This window comes from Otolemur garnettii, unplaced genomic scaffold (genome assembly GCF_000181295.1).
Source record: "Otolemur garnettii isolate 467f Iridium unplaced genomic scaffold, OtoGar3 scaffold00054, whole genome shotgun sequence".
Lineage (NCBI taxonomy): Eukaryota > Metazoa > Chordata > Mammalia > Primates > Galagidae > Otolemur > Otolemur garnettii.
This window is the reverse complement of record NW_003852449.1, coordinates 5,133,481-5,144,819: the sequence shown is the minus strand read 5'-3', so window position 1 is coordinate 5,144,819 and position 11,339 is coordinate 5,133,481. Positions and strand designations below refer to the sequence as shown.

General features: G+C 41.7%; 3 protein-coding genes across 3 annotated transcripts in view; 1 reads left to right on the top strand and 2 right to left on the bottom strand.

Annotated features, from left to right (window-relative positions):
- Nucleotides 1-4,068: 4,068 nt before the first annotated feature.
- RPL36AL (ribosomal protein L36a like) lies at nt 4,069-5,785 on the bottom strand. The gene is made up of 2 exons (XM_012806574.2): nt 5,725-5,785; nt 4,069-4,507 (listed from the first exon to the last, which is right to left on the bottom strand). The coding sequence occupies exon 2, from the start codon at nt 4,474-4,476 to the stop codon at nt 4,156-4,158; it is 321 nt and encodes a 106-aa protein (XP_012662028.1). The 5' UTR covers nt 4,477-4,507; nt 5,725-5,785; the 3' UTR covers nt 4,069-4,155.
- A 120-nt stretch (nt 5,786-5,905) lies between these two features.
- MGAT2 (mannosyl (alpha-1,6-)-glycoprotein beta-1,2-N-acetylglucosaminyltransferase) lies at nt 5,906-8,618 on the top strand. Its single transcript, XM_003792166.2, has one exon. It carries the CDS (start codon nt 6,418-6,420, stop codon nt 7,759-7,761), a length of 1,344 nt encoding a protein of 447 aa, XP_003792214.1. The 5' UTR covers nt 5,906-6,417; the 3' UTR covers nt 7,762-8,618.
- Nucleotides 8,619-10,526: 1,908 nt separating this feature from the next.
- The window catches only part of DNAAF2 (dynein axonemal assembly factor 2), an 8,524-nt gene continuing 7,711 nt past the window's right edge, over nt 10,527-11,339 (bottom strand). Inside the window, exon 3 of the mRNA XM_003792164.3 lies at nt 10,527-11,215. Coding sequence (XP_003792212.2) covers nt 10,721-11,215 — 495 coding nt within the window. The 3' untranslated portion in view covers nt 10,527-10,720. The remainder of the gene's footprint in view (nt 11,216-11,339) is intronic.

Here is an 11,339-nt window from a genome sequence, read left to right as displayed (position 1 = left end):
GTGTTATTCTAACAAATCATTTGACTCCAAAATTTTAATTTCATTAAAAATGAATTTAATTTTACTGTGTAGTTATATTTTTATCAGTTTATTACACTTATGTTGATTTCAGTCTGTAGTTTCCAGGATGGGTTGTGGGGCTCTCTTTTAATGTTAAACAGATAATGATCCAAATTACTCTGTTACTAAGAATTTTATCACCTTACTTTTGATATTTCAACTAAAGTTTGAGTTTCTGTATGTAGAAAATACACATTGAAGGACTAATGCTCTAAATTATACTGAAAACTTGTTTAGTATGAAACTCTATATATATGTAAGTTTTTAAGCATATTACTTTTTAAGTTTTTTAATTGCATTCTATGTATGGAATTTATATTTACCAATCATAAAATAGAAAGTGCTTTGGGAAAAACAGACTTTAGCTTTTATAAATTGTATAATGCTCACAATCTTTGTTGTGACTTCTGAGTTTTTTATTTGGGGGGCTAGATGGGAGAGGGAGCATAAAATTGCTACTTTTTAATGATTAAATTCTGTATTTGAGGGGGCTTTTTTGGTTTTTGTGTGTTTTTTTGTTTTGTTTTGGTTTCTGCAACAGTCTTACTTTGTCACCCTTGGTAGAGTGCTGTGGCATCACAGCTAACAGCAACCTTAAATTCTAAGCAATTATCTTGCCTCAGCCTCCATAATACCCCCCCACCCCAATTTTTAAAAATAAGGTCTCACTCTGCCTCAGGCTGGTCTCCAACTCCTGAGCTCAGGAAATCTACTCACTTCAGCCTCCCAGAGTGCTAGGATTATAGGCATAAGCCAGGTATGAGCCATGGCGCCCAGCTGGAGTTTTTTTTTTTTTTTATTATTTTTAAGTTTATAACTACACCAGCTAAATGATGGTTTGAACTAAGGCCAAAGGAATAGAAAAGTAACTGATTTGAAAGAATCATGGAAATTTTATTCTATTCATTCCGACTGCCCTAACAAATCAGCCTCTCCAATAGACCATTACAATAACCTCAAAACTTTTTTGTGAATAAAAAAGAAAGTTAAACTTACTGGAGAAAACCCTCTCCAATGTTAGCATAATATAATTGCTGCTTTGGGCTTGGAAGTAGGGTCTTTCTAAGACTTTTTTTTTTAATTTCCTTGCTTATTTTTTATTTTTATTTCTTTGCTTTTTTGTTGTTTTCATTGTTGAGACAGAATCCCACCCCCATGCCCTGAGCAGAGTGCAATGGTGTCATAGCTCCCTGCAACCTCAGACTTGGGCTATGGGCACCCTGGTGCCTCAGCCTCTGGAAGCTGCTGGGATTACAAGCACTTGAAATGCTGATTTCAATATGATATCTTGATTCTCAAAATAAATGAAGGTTTCATTGTCTTTTCCAGCTAACAGGTCTGTAACAGCTCCGTAACAGCTCCATATAAGGTTGAATAATTACGTTCAGAAACTCATCCTAGAAAAAATGCTGTGAATCTCATTGCCTATTATCACTATAGTCCTCCCAAGTACTCTCTTTGGGAGAGTCATCAGGAAGCTATGCACCAAGGCCAACACCTAGTCCACCTTCGAAACATTTTTTCTAGGATGAGTTCGCAGCCTTAATTATCAGACTCTCAAATAAGGACAGCTCTGATGGCCATTCCAGAAAAAGTTCTAAAATTGCTTTGAAGGATGGACTAGGCACTGGCATTGGTGCACAGCTTCTCAAGGGGAGTACTTCAGAGGTAACCAGAGTGATACTTAGTAATGAGGTCTGTAGCACTTTTTCTAGGTTTAGTTAGTGAACTTAATTGTCCAATGTTGTATTCTTCAAATGGTTCACATAAATCATCCTGCTCATCAATGACCTTTGCTAACTGGGGACAAAGTTCATCAGAAATTTCCTTTTGAAGAAATGTTTTGAAAAAAGGATAATGTTTCAGAATGCTTGGATTTTTTGGTCACATACCATATATAGCCTTAGTTTTACCTTGCAAAGAAAGTAATTTTGATCTGACATATATCACATGGAAATGCTGCATTCTTATAGAAATCTTCCAGTAATTCACATTGCTGATTCTGTTCTTCATAGAACTTAGCTATCCTCACAACAATAAAATTTTGGCTAACACCCATCCCTGTGATTGCCACGGCACTTTAGAATGATGCGGCAACCTACACTGAGTATCTCATCATTCAACTTACAAAACAACTGCATTAATACCCTTCTTTAAAGAATGGTGTATTTAAAAATTGTGCATATGGGCTCAGCGTCCATAGTTCAGTGGTTAGAGCACCAGCCACAAGCCTGCTAAACAACAACAAAAAAATAGCCAGGCATTGTGGCAGACTCCTGAAGTCCCAGCTACTAGGAAGGCTGAGGCAAGAGAATTGCTTAAGCCCAGAGTATGAGGTTGCTGTAAGCTGTGATGCCACAGCACTCTACCTAGGGCAACATGAGACTCTGTCTCAAAAAAAAAAAAAAAAAAAAAATTGTGCTTTTACATTATTGTAGGAAAACTTATTTTTCCAACAAATGCAGTTGTCTCTATTGGGGCTAAGTGGTACACATCTGTTACTCCCTACCCCCTAACCCAGGCGTCCTCAAACTACAGCCCACAGGCCACATGCAGCCCGCCTAGGACATTTATCCGGCCCACCGGGTGTTTTTGCTGCCACTACCTGTCCTGCTTAGCAGCCGACTCGACCCGGGGTCTTCAGTCCAGCCCTCGGTCTGAGGGACAGTGAACTGGCCCAGTTTAAAAAGTTTGAAGAGCCCTGCCTAACCTTTTTATTCTAATTCTACTCATTTAGTCATTCCCATGTGAATGTCTTAGTCCACTTTAAGACAGCCTATACACTTTCCCAATTTTTTTTTTTTTTTTTTAGAGACAGTGTCTCACTTTGTCACCCTCAGTAGAGTACTGTAACATCACAGCTCACAGCAACCTCCAGCTCTTGGGCTTAGGTGATTCTCCTGCCTCAGCCTCCCAAGTAGCTGGGACTATAGGCCCCCTTGGCAATGCCTAGCTTTTTTTAATTGCAGTTCGGCCAGGGCCAGGTTTGAACTCACTACCATTGGTATATGGGGCCAGCACCCTACTCACTGAGCCACAGGTGCCACCCTGCTTTCCCAATTTAATCCTTTCACTTGATACTCAACTTTTTTTTTTCTTTCCTTATATAGGTAGTGGACTCAATTCTTTTCATTCTGATTTTCAACTTTGCATTCTGTTGTCATAACTGCTTCCTCAACCCTCTCAACTGTCAAGAAGTTCTAATATTTGAATACCTCTTATGTATGTCCTAAGATGTTCAAAACACTAGGTTTATGCTATCATGTACTCATTTTTCACTTTCAGATTCAGAACTTTTTTGTACTTTTAAGTCAGTTTTGAACTCTTGTCATATATTGAAGACCACGATCTAAAATAAACATGCTGTTCTGGCTGGCAGGGTAGCTCAGACCTCTAATCCCAGTGCTTTGGGAGATTGAGGCAAAAGGATTGCTTGAGGCCAAGAGATTCAAATGAGCTATGATTATACCACAATACTTCAGCCTGGGTCACAGAGGGAGATCCTGTATCTAAAAGATTAACAGAAAAAAAATTTTTAAATTGTCCAAAAGAACTTTCTGTAGTGGAAATATTTTACATCTGTGTTGTCTGATAAGCTAGCCGTGTGTGGCTATTGAGTACTATGTTGCTAGTAACTGAGGAACTGCATTTTTAATTTAAATAGCTTTGTGGCTAGTGGTCCCTACTATACAGAACATTTAAAGTCAGATCTTACTGTACCTCAACTTGGATCCTGTGCATCTAGTTTATCTTCTTTTCTCAAAATATGATTGAAACCCTTCTCAGATGCTCCTACTTTTCACTTGCTCTATAACTTGGTGGTAAAGTTTGAGGCAGGACTTCTGTCTTTGTATGTAAATACCAAATTTCAACTCTTGGGAAATGAATTTAAATAGTGAGAATTTGATACAAATCTTTGCTCACTTCCAAAGAATTTTACTGTCAGCTCCTAAATCCAGAACCATAGTAAACATGCAATTCTACTTAAAGGTCAAAAAACACAAAAGGTTTGAATATCATTGTATTTATTTCCCTACAGGTAATTTTTCTATAGCTTCAACAATTTCTCCTCAAAAAGACAAAAAGTCTCAAAATTTAGAACTGGATCACTTGGCCCTTTCTTTTCTTATCTCCTCCCAGTTCAAAATGCTTGCATCTCTTAATGGCCAGCATCCTCTTGGATCTGCAGTTAGGCTCAACACATTCCAGCCTGAGCACGATCTTCTTTGTGGTTTTAGCCTTCTTCCGGAAAATTGGCTTCGTCTGCCCGCCATAGCCACTCTGCTTTCGATCATAGCGCCGCTTTCCTTGGGCATACAAGGAATCCTTGCCCTTCTTATACTGGGTCACTTTGTGAGGCTGATGCTTGCCACACTTCTTACAGAAAGTTCTTCGGGTTTTAGGTACGTTGACCATCTCTACAGTAGAACTGTCTCTATGATGAAATCTGCAGTAAAATATTTAAGGTAGCAGATATTAAACATTCTGAAAAGGGCTATACACTTAAATATTTATAGGAAAACTAGTATTAGATCAGCAATGTATAAATCCACCAAGTACTCTCTGCCCTATTATTAACTGCCCATACAAGTGCCTAACTTTTGGGAACACTTTAAAAAAAAACTGAGGAAAAATTTATGTAAATATAGTTTCTTTGGTCCAAGGTTGAGGACTGTAACTAGGGAATATAAACGCAAGTTGGCCTGAATATATGAGCTGGCTAACAGTAGTCACACGTGGGTTTCTTTCTTTCTTTTTTTTTTTTTTTTGCTGTTTTTGGCCCGGGCTGGGTTTGAACCCGCCACCTCCGGCACATGGGGCCGGCGCCGCACTCCTTGAGCCACAGGCACCGCCCCACACGTGGATTTGAGGCAGTTTCTAGGTTTACCGAATTATTTACATTAAAAATAACATAAGCTATTGATCAGCTATCATTGTTGGTTGTTTCACTAATTTCAGGAACCCGAAGATAATGGATAAGGCAGGTCCTTAGTAATAAAGAGACATTAAAGTAACTGCCCCCAGGCCGGGGTGGAGGTGGGGGTGCGAGTGAAGCTACACTCTCAGAGCCGGGTAAATTCTGCATACCTCCTGGAGCTTAGGAAGCTCTAAGCTATTTTTCTTTTCTCAAATGAAAAGACTCACTAAAAAGCAAGAGTAACAGCACTGGAAGGCCCAATACTGTCAGTTTCCTGTACTTAGCGGGTTTCCTTAGGGACTAGTTCACTGAGGCTGCCCAAAAAGTAAAGCGCAGTGGCGTCCATCTAATTCCCCTCCGCGAAAAAGAGAAGGCGAAGGCTGCATTTTCTTTTCTGCTCCTTTCCCCACACCCACCTCCTCCATTTTCCAGCTTCTGGCCAAGGCTGGCGCGGCGTACTGGCTACAGTCACGACCCGACCCGCTCCGTCCCCGAGAGCCACATCAGTGTGATGTCCCTTCTCGCTGCTGGAGCACGGTCACCGCCAGCAGCCCCGAGGGCTGACGTGTCCTTACAAGCCATTGTGCTCCGCGGCCCTGTACCTGGCACGCGTGAGCCCCTCTCCCGAAGCCAGTTCATGAGCTCGACCAGGGAGCGGGTCCCCCCCCTCTAACGCCCGGTCCAGCCCGGGACTCCGAGCAGCGGAGGGTCCCGGTGGAAGCCCTACCGTGCTGACCCTAACTTACCGCGAAACTCGGCGTCCACACTCCTCACCTCCCGCCGCTGGCGCTCACAGGAAAGAGCGGAGGGCAGCGGAAGTAGGAAGTGAACCTGAGCGACAGTCCTGCGAGCCAATAGGCAGCCGGCTCTCGTGGCCGGGCGCCTCCGGACGCTTCCGGGAAGCACCAATCAGGGTCCTCCGGGGCGGGCCGGAGGGGTGTGGGCCAGAGGGCCGGGGCGTTCCGCCGGCCAGTCGCGGGTTGTCAGAACCGTCGCTGCCGGAGTGTGGAGCGGCTGCGTGGCTCGGTCCTGGCCGTCTGGGGCCCGCGTAAGGATGAGAGGGCAGAGGACGCGGGGCCGCTGGAGGCGCAGGTAACGAAGCCGGGGTGCCGTGGGGCAGCGGCTGGGCTTCTTCCGGGACCCGCGGTGCTGAATGGAGAGGACCAAGGCGAAGCCGATCCGCGGCTCCTAGCGGTGGGGCCGCTGCCGGAGCTGCAGCTGCCTGGCGAGGATGTGTGGAGCCCGGGTGGCGTGGGGCAGCTGAGAGGATTCGGGCCCCAGGACTCTCGGGGCCCGGGATGAGTTAGCGAGGGCAGCGGTGGGGGGCAGTTTCGAGCGCTGCAGGCCAAGGCGACGGCCTCCGCCCGCCCGCCCCTTCCGAGCAGAAGCCGTTATCGCTTTTCCGCGCTCGCCGGTCTGTGTTCCCGGCCCTGGAGACCATGAGGTTCCGCATCTACAAACGGAAGGTGCTAATCCTAATGCTCGTGGTAGCAGCCTGCGGCTTCGTCCTCTGGAGCAGTAATGGGCGACAAAGGAAGAACGAGGCCCTTGCCCCTCCGTTGCTGGACGCTGAGCCCGTGCGGGCTGTGGGGGCCCGGGGCGGGGACCACCCTTCTGTGTCTGTGGGCATCCGCAGGGGCGCCAACGAGTCGGCAGCTCAGCTGGTGCCGGCGGCCCCCCAACCGGAGGCTGACAACCTGACGCTGCGGTACCGGTCCCTGGTGTACCAGCTGAACTTTGATCAGACGCTGAGGAATGTAGACAAGCCTGGCACCTGGGCCCCCCGGGAGCTGGTGCTGGTGGTTCAGGTGCATAACCGGCCCGAATACCTCAGACTGCTCCTGGACTCACTTCGAAAAGCCCAGGGCATTGACAACGTCCTCGTCATCTTTAGCCATGACTTCTGGTCAACAGAGATCAATCATCTGATCGCTGGGGTGGATTTCTGTCCGGTTCTGCAGGTGTTCTTTCCGTTCAGCACTCAGTTGTACCCCAACGAGTTTCCGGGCAGTGACCCCAGAGATTGCCCCAGAGACCTGCAAAAGAATGCAGCTCTGAAATTGGGGTGCATTAATGCTGAGTATCCCGATTCCTTCGGCCATTATAGAGAGGCTAAGTTCTCCCAAACCAAACATCATTGGTGGTGGAAGCTGCATTTTGTATGGGAAAGAGTCAAAATTCTTCGAGATTATTCTGGCCTTATACTTTTCTTAGAAGAGGATCACTACTTGGCCCCAGACTTTTACCATGTCTTCAAAAAGATGTGGAAATTGAAGCAGCAGAAGTGTCCTGAGTGCGATGTTCTCTCCCTGGGGACCTATACTGCCAGTCGCAGTTTCTATGGCATTGCTGATAAGGTAGACGTGAAAACTTGGAAATCCACAGAGCACAATATGGGTCTAGCGTTGACCCGGAATGCCTATCAGGATCTGATCAAGTGCACAGACACTTTCTGTACTTACGATGATTATAACTGGGACTGGACTCTTCAGTATTTGACTGTATCTTGTCTTCCATCGTTCTGGAAAGTGCTGGTTCCTCAAGTTCCTAGGATTTTTCATGCTGGAGACTGTGGTATGCATCACAAGAAAACCTGTAGACCATCCACGCAGAGCGCCCAAATTGAATCACTCTTAAATAACAACAAACAGTATATGTTCCCAGAAACTCTAACTATCGGTAATAAGTTTCCTGTGGCAGCCATTTCCCCACCTAGGAAAAATGGAGGGTGGGGAGACATTAGGGACCATGAACTCTGTAAAAGTTATAGAAGACTGCAGTGAAAATCACAATTATAAAAACAAAAGTGACAGTCTTCTATTTTTGATATTTGTCTAAACAGGATATACAATTGAATGAAAGAGTTTAGGAACTGGTTTCTGCTTTAATACAAAAATTCTTGTAAAAGGTGTTCAAATACATAGTAATCTTTTCCAGTTATGTCTGATTAAGATTTAAAACTGAAGTTTTCATTTTCGGAGTAGGGTTTTAAAGCTCAATATGTATCTGCTAAAAATAATGATATTGTTAATTGATATGAAGAGGGGAAATTTTATTTAAATTGCATCTATTAATCTTTTTATCTGAAACTTTGTACTTTTCCACTTTCAAAACTTATTTTAAGTACAGCAAAATTTATTTAAAACTGTCATAGCAGTAAAAAGTATTACAATGAAATTGTTAAAGAGTATTAATGGAATAAGCCCAGTTTCACTCTCAACACAGAAGGGGTTGCTTCACTGGTTTAATAATTCAAGTTATGTTTGTTAAACATCTTGTCAGAACAGTCATTTTCAGTATTATAGATTACTGTTGTGCTAAGATTTGCCTGTGCTTTGGAACCTTCATAGAACACTTTCTTTTGGAATGTATTTGATTGGTAAGAAAGTTCAAACATTGTTTTCACCTCAATGTAGAAATACAGTGGTTTTTTTTTTTTTAGTGCTGCCAAAATAAAATACTCATTTTTGCATAAATGGGTTCCTAAGGTTATTGCAGAATAAGTTTTGTTAACTCTTTACACCAAAAATTCAGTAGAGGCATTGTCAAGTTTTCAAAGTTAGCATTATTACCTTTTAATGTTTACTTATCTATACATTGTATAATTGAGTTTAAATAAAACCTAGCTCATGATGATGCATTCCCTTTGGAAGAAACTGTTTGCCTTTCAAATTAGCCAGGCATAGATAATGAACAATAAAAAGTTGCTGTGTAAGGGGAAAACAGCCTAAATTGTTTTTGAAAGCCAGAAATGATACAAAGTTCAGTCATGCCAAAGTGAAATACTCCTTAGTGCCAGCTTTAACTGAAATCATACTTTCTAAAAAGATACAATAAATAACAGGCAACAGGCTTAAAATTTACTCCATGTTGGCCAGGCAGTGGCTCATACTTAGCACTCAGAGAGGCAGCAACAGGTGGATTGCCTGAGTTTAGGAGTTCAGGACCTTGTCTCTACTAAAAATAGAAAAACTACCCAGGTATTGTGGCAGGTGCCTATAGTCCCAGCTACTCTGGAGGCTGAGGCAAGAGGATTGCTTGAGTCCAAGAGTTAGAGGTTGCTGTGAGCTCTGATGCCACCGCACTCTACTTAGGGGAACAGAGTGAGACTCTGTCCCCCCCCCCAAAAAAAAATTCATGTTAACATAGTTTATACAAGTTCTCCTTTAAAATTGCAGTCAACCAAAAACTACTTACAAAAGATTAATTTCTGCATAAAGGTATTAGAATTAGCCATTTAAACCTAAGGAAACAAATACACAGCATCAAAGTTACTCATCAATTTAAAGTTTGTAGTGATTGAACATCACATGACCCCTTGCTTTGTGAGCTACCTTTCTACTACCCTCACAGCTCAATCTGGTGCCAGATTTTAACTGGGGGTTATAGTTGTAAATTGCTGAATCAGTACACTCTGTACTTTTTGGTACTCTGACTTGACATCACCACTTCAAAGGACTAAGGAAATGAGGGGATTTCCAGGGCTGAGCTAAGGTCAGCTAAATTAGTAGCTGTTTTTTGGAACAAAAATAGATCATGGCCTTAAGAGTTACTGATTAGATCAACAAACATTTTTCTTCCTACATTTTCTTTCATGTCATCCTACATGTTTTTAGGATCTGCTCTTCGCAAATTTGAGGTGTTGTAAAATAAAATAATTATTTAGGAGGCTAAGGTGGAGGTTCGCTTGAGTCTAGGCCTTTACATCCAGCCTGGGCAGTATAGCAAAACTCCATCTGTTTTAAAAAATTTTTAAAAGAAATTACTAAACACTGGCTTTTGTTTTTATGTAATAATAAAAGGAAGACAATTTTCCTATCACATTGCCAGATTCTTAAAATTCTTAAATGTATTCTATAAAACCAAGATGGTTTACAGTTTTCTTTTTTGAGACAGAGTCTCACTTTGTCGACTCCCCGCAACCCCCACCCCCCAGAGTACCTTGGCATCATAGCTCACGACGACCTCAGACTCCTGGGCTCAAGCAATCCTCCTACCTCAGCCTCCTGAGTAGCTGAGACTATAGTACCTGCCACAATGCCTGGTTATTTTTAGAGACAGCGTCTCAAACTCATAAGCTCAGGCAATCTTCCTGCCTCGGCTTCCCCGAGTGTTAGGATTACAGCTGCCATGGCACCCAGCCCAATATTTTACTATTTCTAGTCACAAATTCTTTTTAAAAATTGAATTGTCCAGGTCATTAATAAATAATTTAACCTCTATTATATATAGTTGATGTAACAGAAGAGTAATTAATAAAAAATACTAAATTTCCTTTGGTGTGTCTATTGAAATTGTTGAGATGGCTAATATTGGTTAGTAAAGTTCCTTCCCCTCTAAGAACCTCTATTTTAAGTGTCAATACATCCCAGTTACTGAGATTTAAGTTTTGAGATTTTACCCCCCCACACACACACACACACTCCTATTTCCAGTTAAATTTCTGAGAATTACTTTGTGTGACAAACGCAACTTAGTGAATAATTATTTTGAACTTTATTAATGTTAAACAAAGGAAGAATTAACATAGAAGTAAATATATACAGGTTGTATTAAAATAAAATGTTTAACTCTCCATCAGAAGCATCACAACCCTTATCTCCTTAACTAAGGAAACTTCATTTAAATTCTAGAGGCAAAAAAAAAAAAAACTCCAGTTTTCCCAGTAGAATCAAAATTGCAAATTTTGGATGAATTCCATATAATTTTATCTATTTTTTATATAATTATAGTTCTATATAATCAATCTAAATCATATAGCAAAGAATTCTGAAAACTGAATGCACAATGTGTCACGTGATCTTTGATAATCTGCATACTACCATCCTCCATATTGGTTTCTTTTATGCTGTCAACATCAGGCATATTGTGAACTGTAGTTTTACTCAGTAATGAAGATAGGTGATCTCCATCTAACTCTTTTTCTTCAGTTATTACTGGTTCTTTTAAGTTATCTTTTTCCTTACTTGAGTAAGTAGCACATTTTTCTTTTATAAATTCAGGTTCCATCTGCAATTCAGGTGGCTGAGATTTTTCACATAGCATGTGAGACTTCTGCTGAAAACATGCAACTGAACCACAACCATCTATTTGTAGAGCTTTAACTTCTACAGATGAATCGGAATCATTTGTAGAGGTGGTAAAATGTTCTACGTTTTCTTTTTGAGTTAGATGACTTCCTTTACTGACTCTTTCTTCTTTTCCTTGAAGCTGATCAGAGTTGCTATATTCTTGCAACTATGTCAAGAGAAATAACAAATTAACAACAAATTCTTGAAAACAATAGAAAACTAAACTGTATTATCTTCTGGGAATAATTTTTTTTTAATGAGGTAATCTTTGCAGATATGCATCCCCCCCC